The sequence below is a fragment of the Struthio camelus genome, chromosome Z (assembly GCF_040807025.1).
Source record: "Struthio camelus isolate bStrCam1 chromosome Z, bStrCam1.hap1, whole genome shotgun sequence".
Classification (NCBI taxonomy): Eukaryota; Metazoa; Chordata; class Aves; order Struthioniformes; family Struthionidae; genus Struthio; species Struthio camelus.
The window spans coordinates 67,429,639-67,447,272 of NC_090982.1; the positions used below are offsets into that span (position 1 = coordinate 67,429,639).

Genomic DNA, 17,634 nt, shown 5'->3' on the forward strand with positions numbered 1-17,634 from the left:
CCTGACAAAAAATGTATTAATGATTTTCAAATGAAGGTCTGCAAGTTTGTCTTTTATATTTTTGTCAGAAATGTAGCCGCTATAATAATATCGTGAATAAAAAGAAGTGTTAGATTATAGAATATTACCACACATACTGGATGAATTCAAATTCTGCTTAAGAAAATCAAGCAAAATTTCCCATCTGTATTGGATTATTCATGTTATATGAGTGCAAAAGAATTTGAAATGTCAAGTTAATTTTTAAATGCTTTTTTAGGATAAAGTTCCTGCTTGGTAGATTTCAGCTTGTAGTGATTTTTCTACAGCAGTTTCAAACTCCTGAAACTCGTTTATAATGGGAAAGTTGTTTATAATGGTAAAGCTTTGCTCAAGCAGCAGGCCCAGCATCGCTATAATTAAACCTTCCTTGCACTGATTTACAGCCAGGATTGCTTGCAGTGGGGAGAGAGCTTCATCTTCGGGGAAGATGGCAGACCAAGGGAGGATTTCAGTTTGGGAAACAGACGTTTTCTGAGCCTGGTATGGCAAAGGTTGAAAGTATGATACAGGGCCTGGGGGCGGGAGGAAGAGTTCAGGGAATAAGAACCCGTTTTTAACCCTCTGCAAACTTATCGGTGAAATTCGGTGCGAGCAACTTTGCCACCTGCTGTCGCTTTGCACCGCGGGTCCCTCTGGGAGGGAGTCACGTCCAGCCAGCAGCGACAGGCCGGGCTCCTGCCGGCTGCCCCCCGCGTCGGGGAGGCAGAGGCGCCCTCCCGGCAGAGCCCGGGCCGCGGCGGGCTGGGGCCGCGGCGGGCAGAGCCCCTCGGCGCCCGCTCCTCGTCCCAGTCCTGCCCGGCCGGGCTCTCCGCGGTGCCTTCCCCCGCCTCCAGCGCGCCCGGGGCGCCCTCTCAGCGGCGATGGCAGCCTGCTCCCGGCTCCGCTCTCCCCCGCGCTGGCTCCAGCCCGCCTTTAAATATTTCCGAGCGGGAAGCCAGCCCCCCGCCCCGCTCCGCTCCGCTCCGCTCCTCTCCTCCCCCTCTTCCTCCGCCTCCCCTCCCGAGGGGCCGGCAGGACTCGGCGGCGCGGCGGCCCCAGCCGCTCCCACACCCGGGCGAGGGGCGGTGCGGCAGGAGCTGTCCAACTTTTCAGCACAGTTTCCCCGCCGCTGCCGGAGGAAGGCGGACGCCGCCGCGGCCCCGGCCCCGGCCCCGGCCCCGGCCCCGGCCCCGGCCCGCCCGGCCTGGCCCGCCCGCCCGCAGCATGGAGGCAGAGCGCGGCGGCAGCGGCTTGTCCGCGCTGCCCGGCGGCAGCGACGGCGCCGGCAGCAGCGACGGCGCCGGCGGCAGCGGGAGTCTCAAAGCCCCCAAGCATCTGTGGCGGCACGAGCAGCACTACCCGCCGCAGCTGCGGCAGCACCAGTTCCTGCAGCACCAGCAGCCCCCCGGCCCGCCGCCGCCGCCCGCCTCGCGGGGCCGCTGCCCGGCCGGGGCTCGCGTGAGGCACCGCGGCTACTCGGACACGGAGCGTTACCTCTACTGCCGAGCGATGGACCGCGCTTCCTACGCCGTGGAGACCGGCCACCGGCCCGGCTTGAAGAAATCGCGGATGTCCTGGCCCTCCTCTTTCCAGGGACTCAGACGGTAGGAGAGGGCTTGGCCCCGCGCCCCGGCGGGCTGTGTGTGCGTGCGTGTGTGCGGGGGTGCCGCTCTCCCGCCCGCCATGGCTGCTGCTGGCCGGGGGAGGGGAGCCGGCGGGGGCCGCGGGGTGCGGGCGCGCAGGGGCCCCCCGTCTGACGGACCCGCTCGCTGCGGCGGGAAGGAGGAGAAAGAGGCGCCGTGCGGCAGCGGAGGCTCCGAAAGGGAGGTGGGGCCGGGCGGTGAGGGCGGGCGGCGGGCCGGGGCCCCGGCCGCGGGAGCCGTGCGCCGCGAAGGGGCGGCGGCGCCGGCGAGCCGGGCTGGGCGGCCGCGGGGAGCGGGGCAGCTCGCCTCCCCGGGGCCCCCGGCAGGGCTCGCGTGGGGCGGGGGGACCGGGGCACAGGCACCGGCGCGTCGTCCCACACCCGCCTGTCGGTGCACGGAGAGGCGAGCGCTAAACACGTGGGTGGGAGCGGGACCGGGTCCGTGCGAGCGAGGAGCCGTGAGCGGGGCGGCCAGCAGAGCGGGGGCCCAGCGCGCCGCCCGCCGCCGCCCGGCTCCGCTCCGCTCCGCAGCCGCCCCGGGAGCTGCTCCCGCTGGCCGGCTCCCCGGGAACCGACAGCGCTGGGAAGGGCGAAATTCGTGTGCTGTTCGCACACGCGAAGTTAAAATAATGAGCGCTCTGGGAGGTGGGAGACAGTCTGGCACATCCAGGGTTAGGGTCCTTCTAGGATGAATGGGCTAGAGGAGGAAATAGGCTAATGGTTTCTTAGCAGAGGGAGGAGTCCGTCATTTACTAGTCTATTGTTCCCTGTTAAATGAGCTGTAGATTTATTTTGCAGTGTGTAGCTCACCAATGCCTATTTTGCCCTTGATAGCTACCAGAGACATCTGTTTCAAAAACAAATTCTCTGTCAAAATCAGTAGGAACTTGTATTTGATCGCTCAATTTATTATTCTGTCTTCATTTTTAGTAGCTACAACCACTTCCTTTTAGTGGAAAGCTACACGCTTGTATCTGAATAGTAAGCTTACGTTGTGAATTAAGGATTTATACTAAGAACAATGGGCAGAGGGGCGATACTTAATACTCAATTACCCTCTCGTTTTTTGATTTCCTGGATAATCAGATTTTTTGTAGCACAATATACTCGATGAATGAATGATAGAATCCTTTCTGAACAAAGAATGCTTTGTGTGTTTCTGTGGTGCACAGCGGATTCTTTTAGTATGTAGCCTTGTCCATAAATCTGAGACATACCTGAATATTCTCTGGCAGTGTTTGCTCTGCTTCTGTCTAATGTTGGCTTCATTTCCACTTCATATATAATCGAGAAGTGAAAACAAGTTCAGCAATTCCAAATGAGAACTGTACTTTTACATCAATAATCATTAAAAATCTGTCTTTTAATACCTTTGGTTTTCAAGCAGCCATTCTTTTGCTATACCTTTGTAACACTTGTGTGAACTCATGCTTGTCCAAAGTTAATGATGTGAATTTTTGCACTAGGTGAGATTTGAAAGGACAAATCATACGCTTCAAGAATGAACTATTGTTCAATTTAATGCTCTTTGCAATATATTCCAGTTTCTTTGGTAGGCAAAACACTCAGCATCTAGGGCTTTCAGACTCTAAGAATGAAAACATTTCTGTTTTCTAAATGCAAAGAAGTTTAATTTTTGTAAATCGTAATGGTTGGCTGGAGCATATTCAGCCTTTTTCTATCAGTAATTAGCTATCGAAGGGATGATAAGTCATAGGGGGAAGGGAATGTACTTATATTACTTCTTTGTTAGGTTTTGTGCCATTTTGGAATTTCAGATTTTTATTCTTATGATGCCTATTTAAATAGGAATTTAAAGTTCTCTGTAAACAATATTTCATTTTTTAAAATCTTCTATTCTTTTTATCAGTGGAACAATGTTGTTTTGACAAGCCATCTTGCTTTAAAAGTAGAGGGGTCAATGGTTGTTATTTTTATTATGGCATAGGAAAAAATGCTTCCGATGTACCTCCTTTTTGCAAAGCGGAGTAAAGAAGCTCATAAAATTGACTATTCCATGGCTTTCTTAGCAAAAATATATTTCCACAGTTAAACATTTTGAATGAAACAAACAACTGTAATACACAGACATAAAGTGAACTGTAACAAATTGTTTGATAAATATATTCAAGAAATTTCAGAAAAGGGTGGTCTTTCCAGGGCTTTCTTCCCAAGTTCTAGGTCAATATTGCTTTTTTTCCCCCCACTAAATGTATAGCAAAATATCTTCTTAGTAGTCTTGTATAACATAGAAATTGCAAAAAATCCAACACTTTTGTAAAAGACACCAGTCCTTTTTATATAGTTCAGTTCCTTTTTAATTTTAACATTTTTAATATTTCTAAATAATATAACTTGTTTGTTAGAGGAACATTTCTCAATGGATATACATGGATATGGATACATTTATTCCCATGGACGTAAGGTCTAGGATGATAATTTGTCTTTCAGAAAACACCAAACTGCTCTAAACATGAAGGAGTGGGGAAAAACTGGACTGAAACAGTACAGAACTGTGTACTGTGTACTTGCGTACAGAACACAACATGTATTAGGGATGGTATTAAACATTATTGGCTCAAATATGCAAAATTTATATCTATAGAATTAGTTTCCCCAGATGTATTTTATTTTGCTCTGGAAATACCATAATTCTTAAAAACTCAGTGAAAACTGTAAAGGAACACTTAAGTAGCTAAATATACAACTTTGAAGTTTCTTCTATTTTAAGTTTTGCGCAAAACTTTAAAATATGCAACAATTATATTTTGCAAAAGAAATAGCAACAACAAATTGTTTTAATGTTGAAATCAGAATTAAAACAGACTAGTAAAGCTTTATTATCCAAACTGAGGAGAGTAAATATTTGAAACACAAAATGAACCAGCACAAACTGTATATTGTATTATATATTTGCAAAACAGCATGCTTCTAATTCAGAATATAAAGTATATTTTTAAATATCATTTTAATGCTTCCTCTGTTTCCATATAATTATCACTGTAACTTTATAGACAACTTATTTAGTATAGCACTGTATTTCTTCAAGGAACACAATAGCAATTCACTAGGACAGTACTTCAGAATCATCTTATTCTTAAAGTAAAAATTAGTCCCATATTTCCAAATCTGAATCTGATTTGAATTCATATACACAAGAGCAATACAGAAGACAGGGGAGTCAGGTTGGGACTAGGAGCCCACTGACCTGGGATCTCTTTCTTGCCATTTGTTTGCTGTGTGGTCTTGGGCAAGTCAATTAACCTCTCTGTGCCATTGTTTTCTCATGTGTAAAATATAAGCAGAAGTGAAGTCATTACAGATTTATGTTAAAGTGATTTTAAGATGATAGAATGAAAGGTACTATCTAATCATAAATGGTACTAGTGGAATTGGGAAATAAATGCTTCAGTCGAATAATTTCCCAGTTTATTATGAAAAACATTCAGTGTAGTAAATGGAGCTGATATTCTGATTATCTTTAAACTTTTCATGTACCTCTATTTGTTTCTCACATAGCTATCAGTATTGCATGGACTATATTAAGAGTTTAGCTGTTTAAAAAAAGAAAACTTAGCAGTTTTAAAGGCCATTAGTCATATGCCAATTAAATCATCTTGTCATATCATCTTGCTATGTTCCATTTTTCACTACTGAAATTTCAGACAGGAAAAACTAGAGGAGTAATACCATAGGTCCTAATTCCACTAGTTGTGGAAATTCCTAACCTGTTGTATCCTTAAGATATATTCTATTCTCTCAGGCATCTTCTTTACTACCAGGCTTCCCAGACCATCATTTTTTAGAACAGGTCTTCTGTAAAAGTTTTATCTCCAGTGATTTACAAGTCTAGGTTTCTGAAACCAGCTTTTCATCTTTATGTGCATATAAGCAACTGCACATAGGGTAGGCAATGTTTTCCTTTGCAATCTAGTAAGCCTGGTGCTCGTTCCCTAATGCTATCTATTTTAAAATTGTACTTTAGTACAATTTTCAAAATTTGCTTTTAAAAATTGCCCCTGTCAAGAAAAAGTATTTCCTCTCCCTTTTCCTTCCTTGTATAGTACTAGCTCTAACCATGTAGCATACATTGCTGCATTGCTTACATGCAGAGATCTCCAAAGCATCAATTTTTTCCTTGAATCTTGTCCTTATACCACTTGATAATGGGTCTAGAAACCAAAATAATATCCAGGGTTCAATGCAGCATCCTATTTTGGTGGCCCAGAGGCTTTATTTTCTATTAGGAGAAGAAGGCAGTTCTATGTGTTAGATTCTTGATGCTCTGAAGTCTGGGATGCTATGTAATACAATTATGATTTGGCTAGATAAACTCTTGGTTCCTGTAGCTACAACTATAGCATCTGGAAAAATAATGGTACAAATCTTGCCAAAAATCTGGTGCACGCTCCAATGAAATGGAACCATTCTTTCCATTCTAAAACTCATTCTGTTCTCATTTGGTTTGAAAAACTCCTCTGGTTCTAGTATGTCCTTACTTTCGCCCAAGCTGGGAAAAGGAAGACTGATATTTGCAAACTTACAGGCCAATAGAAACAGTTCTCAGAATTTAGTAGCAGTCTCTGTAGTTGTAATAAGAATTAAGAGTTTTGTCATTTACTTGTCTGGCAGCATTTTGTTGCTTTGTTTACTACTAAGAGATATTGGCACCAAGATGTTACAGTAATTGGCATATGCTAAGCCTTCCTCAAACGTACAAAGAATTTCCACAACTTAATAAATATTGCTGGATTAAAGTTCTTTATGAATTATTCATAAAAGATAAATTAAACAAGACATGCATATTTTAAAAATATTTTAACTAAGTGGATACCAGAGCGTTTTTCTAATTTTTCATTTCAAAAGGCGTACTTTAGATTATTAGAGTTATGTGCCTTGAATGCTCTAAGTAGCATGAATTTTCATGCTGTTGGAATTTGTAAAAAATATTAGCTTTTAAAATTCATATATACAGATATGTTTATTTGGATATGAATGTTGCTGCAAATGAATGGTGCTAATTTCCTACTTTAATGAGTATATGAATCTGGTAATGTAGTAGGCCATCATAACCAAATAGAGATTAATTGAGACTTAAACCTTTTTATTATAGACATTGCCATGTAATGTCTACCTTAAAATTATTAACATGATTGTCTAATTTATTTCTCAACTATATAAAGCATTTTTTCTTCTAGTATTTTTAAAATAGGTTTTAATATAGCAACTTTATTTAAGTATTAGTAGAGACATCTGTCCAAGAAGTGGCTTCTTGAGTCATAGTGTCAGCTCTGTGACATTCAGCTCATCTTCTAAAAGCCTTTCTCTTGGGCAATTAGGGTGCATAGCTGAGGAGTAATTGAGACGGGAATTCTACATAAAACACTAAAAGAGCATTAGTGAATTTCTTATAGAAGTTATTTTAAATGGAATTAAATCATTTTAGCTACACTGTACTCCTCTGTTAGAGAAGATTTTGGAGATAGTAGATAATTGGAAAACCTGTGAGAATATACTGATGTGTTAGAAGTGTAAATGTGAGAGAAAGCTGGGAAAAATATAGGTCCAAAAGCAGGGGAGAACCGTTTGACTGCTAAGTATATAGTCTTGATGGACAGATGCCAAGACTGAATTTCTCACCAGTGAAAGGCAGGAATTTTGAGAAGAAAACGTGTTAGATAAACTCCCCTCAATATCACCTAATGGAATGATTTGAAAGAAATTTGGTAAGTGCAGACACATGGAATTTCAACTTTCTTATGCAAGTTTAATCAGTATGAGGTACATTGTGGTTCCAGAAAGTAAGAGCATTACTAAAGGATTTTATTCTATAAACAAGAATGCAGCTTATTTCTGAGAACAAGGGTTCTTTTTTTTGATAATATAGTGGATCATCACCATGTGTAGATCAAAGCCAAAGTTCTACTGGAAATCTAGAGAAACTACACTGAATAGTGCCGATTTAAATTGCATATTCAATGGTGATAATATATTACACTTTGATAATAGGAATGAAAAGGTATAAGTAAAATGTATTAAAATTCAGCTGATGTTTATTTTAAATGTTATCCTGTTGTCTGTATTCTCTTCCTTGATGCTTCAGGGTCTTAATTAAATCTAGCAAGGGTTACAATGGGGGAGCAAAATCTGTAAAAAAAAAAAAAAATCCGTCTCCTTACTGATAGCGAGGAGATATTTCCCAGTTGTTCATTCCCAACTTCTTTTCAGTTGCATCTGTCCCATCTCCTGTGTCTTCCCAGTGACTGCTGACTTAATGCTTCCTGTAGGGTTATTTGGATGGGAATTGTAAAGTTTTATTGAAGACTTTGGACTAAACATTTGGTTTAATCGTGTGCCTGCTGTTCCACATAAATCTGTGTCTGTCTAGTTTCCAGTTATTTAAAATGGATATGTATTACAGTACAGTATCTGCGGCATAGTTTCTGAGTATCTTCTAGTAATGCTCTAAAGAAAAATAACTGACCTCTGATATGCTATTTGTGCTGTTGTCCTTTCTCCAAGGGCAGAAGTGTGTACAATAGTGTTTTTCTTGATACCCTTTTTCTTTGAATATACCTGTTACTATAGACTGATGATAAATAAGGCAAGATCAGATGTGCCTGGTTAACTTGCTATGTGCTTATAAATGGGCCTTGGAACCCAGTTCTTTTGTTTCCTTTTGCTACTGTCTCTGTAACTTCTTCCAAAAGATTTTCCCACATTGGGTCTCCCTGGAAAACAGGTCCATTTGCTCTTTTGGACCCTGCGCCGTAGGAAAACTTCTGAGGACTTCATCTCGAACAACTGCAGAAGTCTAGAGAGGAAAGAAAAGCAAAAACCTACCCTCTTTGAGGTCTTAAAAATCACTAGAAACTTTAATATATTTGGAACAATAACTTAGCTTAGTTTTATTATTCTTTCTGAAGCAACCTAGCCTTACATTGAGGAAATTAATCAAAAAGCTACATTAAAAATCTCTGTGCATATACGTGCATGTGTATTTAAACACATGCATGCAAAGATGAGGAAAAAAAACGTTTATATTAAAAAAAAAAGAAAGATTGTTTCAGGAGAATATGAAGTGCTGTAAAGCTATGCTTGAGATCTACAACTGCTGGGGACAATGTACAGTTGTGTTTCCATTTTTTTCTCCTGGGAAATGTTATAATAGAGAGCTGAAAATTTCCTGCCAAATGTTGAAACTAGGAAACCACTGGATGGACATCATTCAGTTATCAACATAAGTTATCACATCTATATTTTAGATGCAGTCACATTCACTTTCTTACAGCAGCTGACCATAAAAAATGATGAGAATAAGAGCAGTTACTATTAAAATTACCTTTTGCGTTTTGAAGCCTTTCATTATTTTTTCAATTATTATCTCCGAACTCATATTTTTAGATAAACGTGTCAACTCCTTTTATTTTTGTTTTCTTCCTACTCTCAAAATGAAATGAGATCCAAGATAACAGTTGGGTTCTCAGGGTACAATGGGGAATGTTTGTAGAAGTCAATACTTTTGAGTTAAAAAAGAGGTAGAATTGGTAAGAAAGTATGGGAGAGGAGACTAGTAAATGAAAGAAGGATAAATATTCTTTCCAAATGTTCTATCCATTGTTATCAAATAAAGAATATTATAGATTTAAGACTGAGATGCTTTTTTTTGGCAGATGCACATGTGCTCTCTCTCTCACTCTCTCTTGCTCAGACTCAGACACACACCCACACCCACACCCACACCCACACCCACACCCACACCCACACCCACACCCACACCCACACCCACACACACCTGAGATATCATTAAATAAAATAGTAGTAACCTGTCTGATCTAACCAATCTAATGACAGGATGATACAGAGGACTAGTATATGTTTATCACATGCTCCAGGAACTGGAGTTCATTTAATTTCTCTCTGTCCAGTTATAAACTGTAATTTATAGGCAATTTGTGTTTGTCTGTGCACTGTTGTTCTAAATCAAGAATGTTTAGGCATAATCTGCATTTGGCTGTGAGAATAAAAACAACATACACTTACTTAAGACAGGTGTTTTGATACATCTACCTTGTTTACAGTCTTTCCCATATGTGAGGAGAAAAATGACTCCATGATATTTAATACTATACATGAATTTCATGAATAATCCATCTATTTTCATCAGTTAACAAGGATATAAGAATTACTGGAATAGTCACCTGAATTTCTATTCTCCTTTAATGTTACTTCCTAAAATACAAAAGAAAGTGATAATAGCAAATAATAACACTTCAAGGACATGAAGAAACCAAAATATTGGATTAAGTGTTAAATAATGTAGTTTACCTAGAAATAGATACAAGCAAACAAAGCCTACCACTAAATCGTCACTAAAATCATCTCACAAATTTCACCATCTTTTGATCACTTTCTGACTAGCTTCCTTCAGTCTCTACAGAGATTGGTTGATTTTCCTTAGGAACCACACCAGTTCACATTCACGCTTACTGATTATAAACTAGCAGCAGAAAATGTTGTCAATTGGGAAATGTAAGCTTCCGTAGGGTTGCCAACAGAGCAGTTTTGGTGTATGGCAGGAGAGTGCCCTGAGAAAAAGTACTTTTTCTGTCACCTCATATTGCCAGAAACTCTATGTGTCATTGTAAAAATACAAATAAGCTAGTTTCCACTGCTGATCTTCTGAAGACTAGCAGGATTCCTTGGATTAGGGAGGATTTCATATTTACAGTATATTTTTCATCTTGGAAAGTTCTATAGTATTTAAACAACTACAAGTTGTTGTTGACAAACTGCAAAAGGCATTTCAAGCCTCATATATAAATTTTAAAACTATATAGCAAAAATTTCTTGTTCTCTGTTACTGTAGAATCATAGAACTGGATGAGATTTCAAAGCAGAATCACCTACACCTGTGTTATTCCCAACAGATGTTTTCTTCTTTTCTTTCAATTTTTCATATTTTTAGAGTTCTAGTCTAGTGGTTGCTTTCTCCTAAACTCTCTCCAGTGCTGGTCCATACCTTTCTTTATATCCCATGTCGAAAATTGATCAAAGCCCTTCAGCTGAGGAACTGCTAAGACAGGATAGTGCAGAAGCATAGCTTAAGAGATCTACAAGTTATGCTCCCTTTTACTTATCCTAGTCTGGTGGTTGACTTTTTTTCCCAACAGTATGGCAAGGTTGAATTGTATTCAGCTTCTCATGCACAATAACTCCAGGTGCTTTCCAACAGAATAGCTGTCTAATTGGTTATCTTGCAGTTGTGCAGTTGATTCTTCCCAGGTGTATGTTCCTCCTAATCCTATAATAATAAATAAAGATCAAGTACTTCCCTGAACTGATGAAGCAAGAAGAATGAATAGAGTCAAAATGTCATTATTTTTATAATGTGATGTATAGTCTAGGGTCAGTAGGAAACCCTGCTAAACCCTATTAGACTGCTAAACCTTTCGATACAACATTCAGTGTCCTATAAATACCTAAAAGAAAAGTGTGTCACTCAGTGATCCCATTGAAATAACAAGCAAGCATTGATGCTTTAGTGGTAGAATTGTTGGTGTATATGATAATAAAAATTTATAGGGTTTCTTTTTAGTGACAGGTGTACCTTCAAATAAAACAAGGCAAGGAAGTGCTTTTTTGGGGATGGGGGTGAAGCATGCAGCAAATAATTAAATTATTCATTGTGAAATTCTTATGTCTGTTAAATAATGCCACAGTATAGAACAATCAACCTGAATGGAAACAACTGACTAATTTTACCTAGATCACACTCAGAAGCAAAACTATATCAACAAGGTTTCCATTGTAGACTTTTTCTGTACAGCTGTCCAGAATGTGCAATATGTCTTTTCTGATCTATTCAACTTTTAATGACTGTAAACGGGGTTGAAAATTTAATGAGTGGATCTAGAAAGAATAGACTGAAAAATTATTTTGGGAGGAAAATTGTCAGATGTCTGGCAAATCATTTTAATATTGTTTTAGAAAACCTTGCTGTCCAAAATGTGAATACTGATATTCTATTCTCCTTGTATGTTAAGAACCCCTTTTTTTTCAGAGTATATGTACACATAGTAATGGTAAAGAATTTTGAAATGCAATTTGAAAAGCAGGTAAGAGAAGAAAATTTTGCTATGAGCTGGCAGTAACAAAACTGAAAAAATAAAGAAATAGTAAATTTGTATAGAAAACTAGAAAAATGAGCAGACTGAAACCCACACATACATTTTCTGCCCTTCCAACCATAAAATATTTTTCACTGGTGCAGAAGCAGGAAATTAGCTGAGAAATTATGCATAAATAGATGTCAATTAATTTCAATTCACAGAGCTTATTCACTTTGATTCTTTCTTTAGATAAATACCTTTAGTTTAAGATTACACATATTAGCATGCACCGAATAATGAAAGAAAAGCACTCCTTCCTCCTCTCCAACTTCCCTTCCAGAACGTGTGTATGCATGTATAAAAACCTAACTGAAGTCTGAATTTCACTGAACTTTACCTTCTTAGATTTTTCAAGAGGAAGTTGATAACACCAGGAGATCCTAGAGCATTGCTCCGTTTATAAGCTTATTTATGTGCTTACAAAATTTAAAAACTGTTCTATTAATATTAAAAATATCTTTTGGCTTTATATGAAAAAATACCTTTAACATTGCTCAAATTCAACTTCCTGATTCAACTGCTCTTTCGCCAAAAGAAAGAGAAATAAAAGAGAGGTAAGACATACACAGTTCTATCATTTTCGACTCTATGAGTTTATTCAGATAAAAAGCTGAATGCTTTCTCAAGATGCTGCTTGGTGACAGCAGTGATTACAATCACTGGCAGTATGGAATGATGGACTGAACACAGGTTTAATATGTAGGTTATCAAATTCCAATACCAATTTATCCCCATTCTTACTTTATCTCAAATGTACAGAAATCTACATTTTTATATCGTCTAGATTTTTGAAGGTCCAGTTTTACCCTAGTGTGCAGCTTGAAAACAATAGAGAACATTATTTTAGAGGGAATAATCAGCCACAACATTAAATTAAAACCGGTAGAGAGAATCTGTAATGAGTATCACAAGATGAACCTCACCATGTTCCCAAAACTTGGAGATAATCTGAACTGCTGGATACTTTAGCAAGCGCTTATTTTAAACACCCTGGATGAAATTTTCTGATTTGTCAAAATGAACTTAAAGTGCCCAGAGACCTCAAGAGTAGAAGACCTCTTCTGCAGTCCCACTTTCAGCAGAAAAAAAATAAAGATGCCAAGGCATCCAGTGCTGTGAGTTGATACCCTGAAGTACCCAAGAAAATGCATGAGGGAGCCAACCTCCTTAATGTCTGATCCTCAGTTGTATAGTTTCATGGGCATAATGGAGGGTATGTCCAGCTGTCTCAAGTCTTACTCCATTTTTGAAAAACAAGTGAGAATATTGGATATGTATTTGAAGGTGTATATGAATATGTATTCATTTACATGAAAAAAGATATTTAAAAACAGGCCAAGGTAGTGTTACTGTTCTCTTTTCAAACTTCTTATCGTGATAGAGAAGTAAGTTTGCCATCTGAGTAGACTTTGTAAAACAAACCGAACGCTTATGGATTTTAATTAGTTTGTTAAGTGTTCATATTCTACTTTCTTATCTATTATTTTCTTCTAGATAATAATGATGATTAACTCCTTAGGTATTGAACATACACCCGTTTCCCTGCTTCCAAAGAAATGACCTTGGTTTGAGAATTACGCAGCTATTTTAGTTTATGATATGAATCATATTAACATTAAGGATGTTGGCAGAAATGAAAAAATACGTTACTTTCAGATTAGTTTATTTCCTGCTAGAATTTTGAGCTTTAATTTCGGTTGTGACTATATCGTCCTCATTATATTTACTGTCTCTTTTTTGTCATTTATATATTATTAAATATGATTCTGCAACATTTAGCTTCCTAAGTTTTATTTTTTGTATACATAATGCTGTTATATACTCTGAAAAATTTAAATTTAGGCAATAGTTTAGATAAAATAATTGTTTTCTGAGTAGTTGATGAAATCCACATTAATAAAATCCTGATGCAGTGATAAAATAATATGGTGGGATTTTGAAGGAGCTAGATCAAATCTAGAAAATTTAGTGTTGTGTTTTTATCCTATGTAAATGAAGATACAATTATATTAATTCTAATTATACAAGTTATTCCTTCTTTAGAACAACTAGTACAATAAATGTGGCTGATATGAAAAATATTTAATGTTGAATATAATGAATAAAAATCCTACCTAGCTTGAAATTAAAAATGGGTAACGATATTAATTGCATCTTTTACATTATTAGATGTTGAGTTTTGCAATGAGCATGAATTCTTCTCCTTTATTCCTTGGAAAAATTTCTGATTTCCGGTATGCTTAGCACCTTGGGGATATAAAATGGCTTTGCTTTTGTATGTACAGGCAGTGGTTGGTTATATAAAGTGAAATATAGCATTCTTTTGTGGGGGTGCAGTATTAAGTTATAAACAGCCAGAAAATATGTATTACTTTCCAGGTCACCTAAACACAAAATGGTTATTTATAGCCTTTCTATATATCTATTGTTACTGTGTTATCATCTTGTTATGTTTGATAGTGTAGAAACCTAGAATAGAGTGATGACTTCTTCCAAAGAGCAAATCATCCAATGGTAATCCAAAGATCCTAAAATTTAGGCATATGAGCTGAGATTACAGATGGATACAGGAAGATAAAGAAATATAAACAAAAGAGACAGAACTTACGGGCAGCTTAACCTGCATCAGAATTTCAAAGTGCCCTAAAATGAATTCCTTGCATATATGAAGCTTTCTTGCTCACTTAAAACTGGAGTCAAGCGTTACAGCTGGAGTATCTGGGAATATTGGATCAGCATGGGAAACTAGTTTCTTAGCATTTACATTAGGTAGTGTGGTTATAAAATACACATCAGTGTCACAACTGAAAAAGCAGCATCTTCTGATCATGTTTATTCTCAGAAGTCAGCCATATCTCTAGGCCTTTCTATAAGCACTAGATCTGCATTTTGCAACTTTTAAATGATATGAACTTCCATTTCTGCTTCCACAGATTTTATAAAGCTTCTGAGTCTTATTTATTTCCGTATGATCTGTCTGCATTTCTCTCTCTTGGGAAAAAAGGGAGGGCATCTAAAAGACAGAAAAGTGGTATAGTCAGAGCTCTATAAACAGAATCACATTTTTTCCATTACTTACAGGAACTTAATGGGCCTTTTGGAAAATATTAAAATTTAACACCAGTGACTTTCATGTGTGCCACAAATGGTGCAAATGCTAATTTTTATGGGCTTTTTATTTTAAAATAGTTTTGTTTTTTTTTTCTGTTTCTGTTTTGCAGCAGAGGGAGATGTCAGCTCTTACTTTTTATATAGATGGGTTATAGTATGTGAAATGTTAACACTAGATATTACCTGTCATCTGAATAGGCTAAACGTATGGCAAGATGTATGGTTTGCAAATAAATCTACAATACTTGGGTCCCATGCTAAATTGCTTCAATGGTCAGGCTTAATCACTTAAAGTCATATTCATGGAAAATATTATCGATATTTTTGCACACATGGGAAAGCAGCCACTCTAAAAGGGATTTAAAAGAGCATGATGGGTTAGTTTTGCAAATTACTTTCTAGTGCATTCCTCCCTAATAATAAGAAAATAATATTTTCAGCTTATTTGTAAATTGGACAAGTGTTAATTGAGGATTGACATCATGAGCTGATTTGGAAGTGCAAGTTATCAAACAGGAAAAAAGATATAAATATGGTGGGGATAACTAATGAATAACCTTGAAAGTGAAAGAAGGTACTTGTATTTGATGCTATAGAATAAGGAAAGACAGTAGGGGGATTCACCAAGGGATAGAGAGATGTTGAAGAAATAGGTTAGCAAATGTTCTTTGCAGTAGCATTCTCAATGAATAGATGAGATATAAAATGATGAGACTATGGATTAGAGTGTTATCTTTGTAGATGGATGGGAAAAGATGCATCTAAAATCTATAGTGTTTTGCTCTTCAATGTGGACTTATTATCTTGCATAGATCATCGCTGAGCAAGTACCTGTTGCAAAATGTACATGTACTTGCAAGCACCTATATTCAGTATTTTTAGGTCCTTTGTACCAGGTAGCCTCTACCTGTACAGAAGGGTTGTGCATCTTTTGACTTTATTTTGGAAATTCTGTGGATAAAAGTTCATGTATATTTTACTGTAGTACTTCATATCTTTAATTTCCTGTATGTTTTGTAAATATTTTTATTTTCTAAGATATTTCAATAGGAATGTTATAACATGGTTTTAGACAAAGATGAAGTTGTATTTAACTTGTTATCCATATGTAAATGAAATACAAAAAAAACCCTGAAGGACACCCTGCGTGTCAGGGTTGTGCTGTATTAGAAATGAAAAGAGGTAACTCCATTTATTTGTAGCAGCTGTAGTATTCAAGTGAAACTCTTATGTTCATTTTACAAGGAGGGTCTGTTCTTCTAGTAACGTGTGGGTGACTTGTGCAAAAGTATCATCTCACTCACCAGTCAAAGAAGTACACTCCTACATTAATACATTTTATTGCGTTATGGCAAATCCTCTTATTTCATTAAAAGAGTCCCTTTTAGACCATGGCTTCTCCTTTTCTAACATTAGCGGCCTAATAATCAGAGTAAGTCAATGAACTAGACTTGTCCAAGGGATATGTTGAGTGCTATTTGTGGAATTGTAATAAACAATTTTGTTTCTGTGGTTCCTATCAATAATTTTTGCTTTGTGCTACTTTCTGCTCTCAGTGACATTTTCCTATTTTTTTAACAGAGTATAGTTACAAATATGAATAAAGAGCATGTATCAGGATCCTTGACATAATTGAGACAATTCAGTAATTGTTCACATGGATGTAATTTGATACCGCAGAATACCAAATGTGTTTCGAACAATGACAATGTAACAAACTGGATGCAAATGGAAAAGTATCCTATTTCAAATATTTTCTAACCAGTTTACCGTGATGACTGGCTCTTTACACAATAGTTTTTGTCAGTTAGCCTATTTTATGAAAAAGACTGTATTTGCATGTTTTTTTAAAGGATACTTTGAATCAAACTAATTTTCTAGGATGTCATGTCTGCTGTAGTTTAAGAGGATATTAAGACATGTTAAGTATCTGTTAAGCTACTTTAATATATCTTCATATATTAAGAGAGGGTAGATCCTGGCTGAAACTGTAGGTACCTATAATTCAAAATTCTCTTCACCCACATAGAAAGGAAAATACACAATTTTAAATCAAAGGAGGAACAACGCATCCAACAAGTAGGTATACTTTACATGCAGGCTGATAAATTTTCATCCACTTGCTAAAAAGCTGTTGTAAGAAGAAGATGGTAATATGATAAAATTATATGGTAGGAAGTTGATGAAAAAGATATCAACTAGTCATGCTTATGTAAATAACAGTGTGTGTACATGTGTGTGTATTTACTTACTATTATGACTGTGGTTTTCCAGGAAGCCTAAAGAAACTAAGCAGCCAGCTACCTTTTGAGATCACAGGCCGCATTAGTAGTTTGTACAGAAATTTGTATTACTATAGCATTGAGAGTTCAGTTACAGAACAATAAAAGTCAAGATAGACAGGAAAGAATGAAACTTCTAGTTTTGCCTAGCCACTTTGTGCCCTACCAGAGTTTGTGCTGCTTGCAAAGTTACTGTTGCCATGTAAATGGAAGACTGATAAAATAGTATTTTCAGAGGTACTGAAGACACCTGTTGAACTCCTAGCCATTGCAGACACTTGAAACTATTCAGTGAAAGGTATAAACCGTAAAGCAGGTTATGCTGAAGTAAATGAGCGTAAACAGGCAGAACCCCATTTTTTTGTGATAATTGGATAGGTGCATGCTGTGACACCGCAGGAAATTT

The 17,634-nt window shown here is 38.1% G+C and overlaps 1 protein-coding gene across 1 annotated transcript in view; it reads left to right on the forward strand.

Annotated features, from left to right (window-relative positions):
* The first annotated feature begins 1,245 nt into the window (after positions 1–1,245).
* Positions 1,246–17,634, forward strand: part of LOC104146908 (3',5'-cyclic-AMP phosphodiesterase 4D) — a 401,542-nt gene continuing 385,153 nt past the window's right edge. Inside the window, exon 1 of the mRNA XM_068927370.1 lies at positions 1,246–1,625. Within this exon, the coding sequence (XP_068783471.1) occupies positions 1,246–1,625 (380 nt within the window). The remainder of the gene's footprint in view (positions 1,626–17,634) is intronic.